Source organism: Epinephelus moara, chromosome 5 (assembly GCF_006386435.1).
Source record: "Epinephelus moara isolate mb chromosome 5, YSFRI_EMoa_1.0, whole genome shotgun sequence".
NCBI lineage: Eukaryota > Metazoa > Chordata > Actinopteri > Perciformes > Serranidae > Epinephelus > Epinephelus moara.
Genome location: NC_065510.1, coordinates 5,048,866 through 5,054,456, shown reverse-complemented (window position 1 = coordinate 5,054,456; position 5,591 = coordinate 5,048,866). Strand labels below are relative to the sequence as shown.

Below are 5,591 nucleotides of genomic sequence, written 5' to 3'. Positions count from 1 at the left end.
GTGTGGGGCCGCGTGGTGGGGGGGCGGGGCTGTGATGTAACCCACCACATGGGCGGGGCCTGGAGCGGGGCAGTAGACTCGCGTGGTATGGCCTCCAGTCTGTAACTGCCCCCAGTGGGCGGAGGGAGGGAGGCAGGCGTGGTAGGAGGAGTGATGGGTCAGGTGGGCAGAGTGAGGATGAGCCGAGTGAGGAAGAGGAGGGGGAGGAGCGGAGGACAGGTAGGTTGCAGGGGGCGGAGCTTCATATGGCAGGTGCAGCAGCGGGGGAGGGGGGAGTGGCGTTGGATCTGGGTACAGGTGAGCAGAGGAAGGGGTGGAGCCTGGAGGGGCAGGGCTGATGGAGGAGGAGGGTGTATCCATGGAGGGGGTGGGGCCTGATGATGGAAGAGACAAAACAAATCAAATACATAATCAAATTTAAACAGAGTGAGGAGCTACAGTGAGTTTCATTCATGGTCGGCAGCGGGCCGCCATTCTAAACATTCACACCCTGATCCAGGTTGTGGGTGCAACAACACTGTTTAAAAAATGGTGACCTCATGATGGCGAGGGGAGCGCCTGTGTTTTTTTGATGTTTTGTTTGAACAAAAAGAAAAATATAAAATAAAATAAAAAAGACCCTGATCAGATTTCGGATGCATGTTCACAGTCAGTGTGTGAAGTGTCGGGCTGCAGGACAGACGTCCACGCACGCGACGTCCCTCCAACCATCGTATAACTTTAACATAACGTCACCAGACGTCTGCAGCCCGACGATCGTCCCTGCTGCACCACACACAGGTTTCAACAAAGAACATCAAGGCGTGAAATAAAGAAAAGATCATCTGTGGTTGAGCCGTCCATCAGTACTGACCACTGCTGTGTCCATCTGTCTGTCCATCTCCTGGCCTGGTGGATTCTGGGTAAGAAGGGGGGGGCTGATGGGGGCCTCGACTTGTCTCAGAGTATGAAGGTGGAGCTCCTGTAGGACCGAGACCAGGACGAGGTCAGAAAGGTCTACAGAAAGCTCTACTTCCTGTTAGGTCGACAGGATTTTTTCAACTAACCTCATTAACTTAACACAAACGCCCTCACCCTTTATCTAACGACCTCACCCTTTAACTAACGACCTCACCCTTTAACTGATAACCTCACCTTTTTACTAACGACCTCACCCCTTAACTAACGACTTTACCTTTTAACTAACGACCTCAGCCTTTAACTGATAACCTCACCTTTTTACTAACGACCTCACCCCTTAACTAACAACTTCACCCTTTAACAAACGCCCTCACCCTTTATCTAACGACCTCACCCTTTATCTAACGACCTCACCCTTTAACAAACGACCTCACCTTTTAACTACGACCCTGGCCTTTAATGACCTCACTATTTAACTAACGACCTCACCCCTTAACTCACCACTTTACCCTTTAACTAACGACCTCACCCTTTATCTAACGACCTCACCCTTTAACTAACGACCTCACCTTTTAACTACGACCCCGGCCTTTAATGACCTCACTATTTAACTAACGACCTCACCCCTTAACTCACCACTTTACCCTTTAACTAACGACCTCACCCTTTATCTAACGACCTCACCCTTTAACTAACGACCTCACCCTTTAACTAACCAACCAACCAACCAACCAACCAACCAACTAACTTACTTCTGACCATGGTGAACAACACCTGGACCTCACTATCTTACTAAATTTAACAAAGTTACTCAATCACTAAAAACTACCTCACTAAGTAATTAACTCAGTACCCACTGTCTCACTTCCTGTCTAACCCACTACCTGCTAGTTATCTGCCTCACTAACCAGCATTTAACTATGAGTCTCATTGAATCTGTCCATCAAGACTCTTATTGTGAAAGTCTCCCCTCAGTGATTATAACGGGAGTCTTATTGTGAAAGTCTCCCCTCAGTTTACACAGTCAATTTGATGACAGCAGTATGTGGTGGATGTTGGAGGAACTGCAGCTGAGGAGGCTGCTGAATGGCGGGTGGTGCCGACACCTGCAGACCTCCTCCAATAAACTGACAGCTTTCCTTCACCCAGCAGCCAATCAGGCATTACCATGCAGGGGGAGCTCCTGGCTCAGGTAGGGAGTGTAGTGCTGGTAGGGGTAGGAGGCCTCGGGTGAGGTGGCGGGGTACACCTGCTGCTGCTGCTGCTGCTGCCAACAGCTCTGATGGTACCACTGTGGAGGGGGCGGAGGTTAGAGTGGACTACACCTGCAGCTGACTCTGAGGTGACCTCAGTTTAGATGAAGTAACACCTTTTCTTACCTGGACTCCTAAGTTGAAGTAATACTGGAGGACTCTGCAGTCTGCAAACACAGTAATAAAAAGACAGGAAGTGAGACAGGAAGCTGCAGCAGGAAGTGACAAGCTGTGTTTACATTGGTTGACCTCTGACCTCGGGGTAAATCACTGCCGTTAGGGTCATAAGAGTAAGGGGGTGGAGTTACCATGGTGCAGAGAGGCTCCCCCAACTCATTCATCAACCAGGGAGAGGCGGCCGGGATCGCCATAGCAACTGAGAACAGACAACTTCCTGTTACATTAAGCAGGTGTGTGTGTGTGTGTGTGTGTGTGTGTGTGTGTGTGTGTGTGTGTGTGTGTGTGTGCGTGTACCTGAACGTGTCTGTGTATGTGCGGTTGTCGGCAGGTGAGCAGCTGCAGTAACACGTGATGATGGAGAGGAGGGTGAGGAGGACGAGGAGGAGGGTGAAGAGCAGATGACTGCTAATGGCTTCACCACCTGAAACACAAACACACAGGAGGAGTCAGCCAATCAGACTTAATCATGGCTACCTCTGTATGACTGGACCCCAGTGTGATTGAACTCCTCTGTGTGATTGGACCCCCCTGTGTGACTGCACGCCCTTGTGTGATCGGACCGTCCTGTGTGATTGGACCCTCTTGTGTGATTGGACCCCCCTGTGTGACTGCACGCCCTTGTGTGATCGGACCGTCCTGTGTGACTGGACCCTCTTGTGTGATTGGACCCTCTTGTGTGATTGGACCCCCCTGTGTGACTGCATGCCCTTGTGTGATCGGACCGTCTTGTGTGATTGGACCCTTTTGTGTGATTTGACCCCTCTTGTGTGATCGGACCGTCCTGTGTGATTGGACCCTCTTGTGTGATTTGACCCCCCTGTGTGATTGGACCCCTGGATGAACACCTGTCCTGAAGGTTATGAGGAGTCAAATTGAACACGAGTATGATGATGATCATTCAGGGGTTTTCAGACAGCGAGCGACGTCATTTCAAACGTGAGCATGCGGCTCTTTGATGCCACGGCTCGCTGCGTCACCATAGCAACGACAGAGAGGGAAATGACAGAGGGGCTGATTTAACTGATCTGAGTCGACCAAATGATTCTGGTCTTCATTGGCAGAGTGAAGAAGGTGATTCTGAGGGTTTGTCCTGCTCTGTCATGACATCAGACTGTTCGCCACAAGACGTTTACAGGATCATCCTCACTGTCTGAAACCTCTGAGTCATCATGGCATCCGCTGCGTTCACAGATTTACTCCAGAAACATTCATCATGCGAGTACCTGCTGCGTGTAGCTGTAGTTCATCTCTGGTCTCGGAGGAGAGTCAGCGGTTTCTCCTTCCTGCTCGTCCTTTCACAATAAAACAAAACATTTATGTCCTGAGTTTCATAACAACACCGATCATGTGACCCAATCATCACAGCTACACTTGAGCACGTCATGTTCAGTGGGCAGTTACCACCTTCTTTGTTTGTTTTTATTTTGGTGAATATGTCGGAGTGTTTGAGCCGCCACTCGTTGGTGACTCATCATGACCTCAGTTAAAGACGTCAACAGATGTGGAGGAACACGAGCATCAGGTGTGTTACCTGGTTGGCGGAGGGCTCAGCAGCGGTGTAAATGTCTGACGTCTGGTAGCTTTGATCTGAAAAACCGTAGACAGTCAGACATGAGTCACTTCCTGTAAACAGGTGGCGCTCTCTATGCTCAGATACTGATACTCACCCTGAGTCATGTAGATGTACTCCTCTGTGTACTCAGCTGACAGAAACACACACAGGAAATCACATCACAACTAAGTTACCATCAATCACACTTCCTGCACAACCTTTCACAATAAGACAGCACCAGAGGAAGTCCTGAGTCACTGGAAGGTTTTTAACAGGAAACAGAATGTTGACTTCTACCGACAGAAAATGATGATGATGAGTTATGTGTCTCGTCCTCACCCTGGTCCTCCAAAGTGCTGGCGTCCTCCTGGTCCTCCTCTGATGAACACACGGGGGTGTTTCCAGGTGGAGGTGCAGAGGGGAGGGGCCCTGAACCTCTCTGGACTCTGTAGGAGGGGCCAGCCGGAGGAGGCGGGACTGTTATAGAGGGAGGCGGTGCCACAGCCGGGCCCTGTGGAAGGAGCCAGGTACATTAAAAATAATAATAATACATTTTATTCATTGGTGCATTTTAAAACACTCAGGGACACCCAAAAGCCCGAAACACACCGGAACCAACCGACGTACGTCAAAACATACGCGCCCATTATTTTTAATGTACAACCCCACACCGGCAGCGGCTAGACACACACTGGCGCTCCTGGACACGCCACGCAGCAGCACTTAATGCCACTGTCCTAATCCAGCCTCACCACACCTGAAAATGGTGTTTAAAATTAAAAAATTAAAAAATTAAAAATCTGATCTGTGTCACATGAGAACAAAAACAATCTGATTTGGGCTGAACTTGTTTTTGTCGCAACATAACCCGAGTTACTCGTGCTGTGCTAACAGCTATGCTAACTAACCAATTGTTGAAGGCAGCTAATGGCTAACTTGGTTTGCAACTGACAGCTGGAATCAAGCCATGTGAACATGGAGGCTCTGAACCTGTGTGAACCAAGACGACATCACTCTTTATTATTTCTCACTCAGCACATCGCGGCGTCACTCCTTCCTGTTGTTTACCTTTCACAATAAAAGACAAGGCAAAGACAAGAGATCGGTCAGAGCGTTTTTCCACCAAACACGAAACTAAACCTTTGACACAAGTCGTCTCCCCTGTCCTGTACTGACGTTAAGTCATGGAGCTCCAGGTGAACAAAAACAGAAAAAACAACTATGTCCTCCATTTCTGACTCTTGGTGATGTCAGAAGAATCTCAAACAGATCTCACTGTTGATTGGCTCTCACCACACAGCGGCACACAAATTTATCAAATATGTAAACAGCACAAATTTGCGTCTACTTGAATCTTTGTCTGTGATCTCTTCACAGGAAACACTTGCTGTGTGTTGGTGTGGACAGATCCTGAAGGCCTCGGAGCCCTCCATTTGTACTCTGCATTCATCTCCTCTATATTTGTGCACATTTTCTGAAAGTTTGTGGAAGACCTGAAGACCTTCTTTGACACTGTGGTGGCATCAGCCATCTTTTACGGAATAGTCTGCTGGGGCAGCAGCGTCTCGGCTGCAGATAGGAAGAGACTGGACAAGCTGATCAAGAAGGCCAGCTCTGTCCTGGGATGCTCTCTGGACTCTGTGCAGGTGGTGGGAGAAAGGAGGATGACAGCCAAGCTGTCATCTCTGAGGACTAATGACTCCCAT

The 5,591-nt window shown here is 49.2% G+C and overlaps 1 protein-coding gene across 1 annotated transcript in view; it reads right to left on the bottom strand.

Moving 5' to 3' along the window:
* alg13 (ALG13 UDP-N-acetylglucosaminyltransferase subunit) overlaps positions 1-5,591 on the bottom strand; it is a 28,402-nt gene that overhangs the window by 5,711 nt on the left and 17,100 nt on the right. The window contains exons 12-21 of the mRNA XM_050044959.1: positions 4,225-4,396; positions 4,001-4,036; positions 3,865-3,920; positions 3,557-3,625; positions 2,628-2,754; positions 2,410-2,529; positions 2,280-2,320; positions 2,068-2,191; positions 854-961; positions 10-374 (exon numbers count right to left, since the gene is read on the bottom strand). Coding sequence (XP_049900916.1) covers positions 10-374; positions 854-961; positions 2,068-2,191; positions 2,280-2,320; positions 2,410-2,529; positions 2,628-2,754; positions 3,557-3,625; positions 3,865-3,920; positions 4,001-4,036; positions 4,225-4,396 — 1,218 coding nt within the window. The remainder of the gene's footprint in view (positions 1-9; positions 375-853; positions 962-2,067; positions 2,192-2,279; positions 2,321-2,409; positions 2,530-2,627; positions 2,755-3,556; positions 3,626-3,864; positions 3,921-4,000; positions 4,037-4,224; positions 4,397-5,591) is intronic.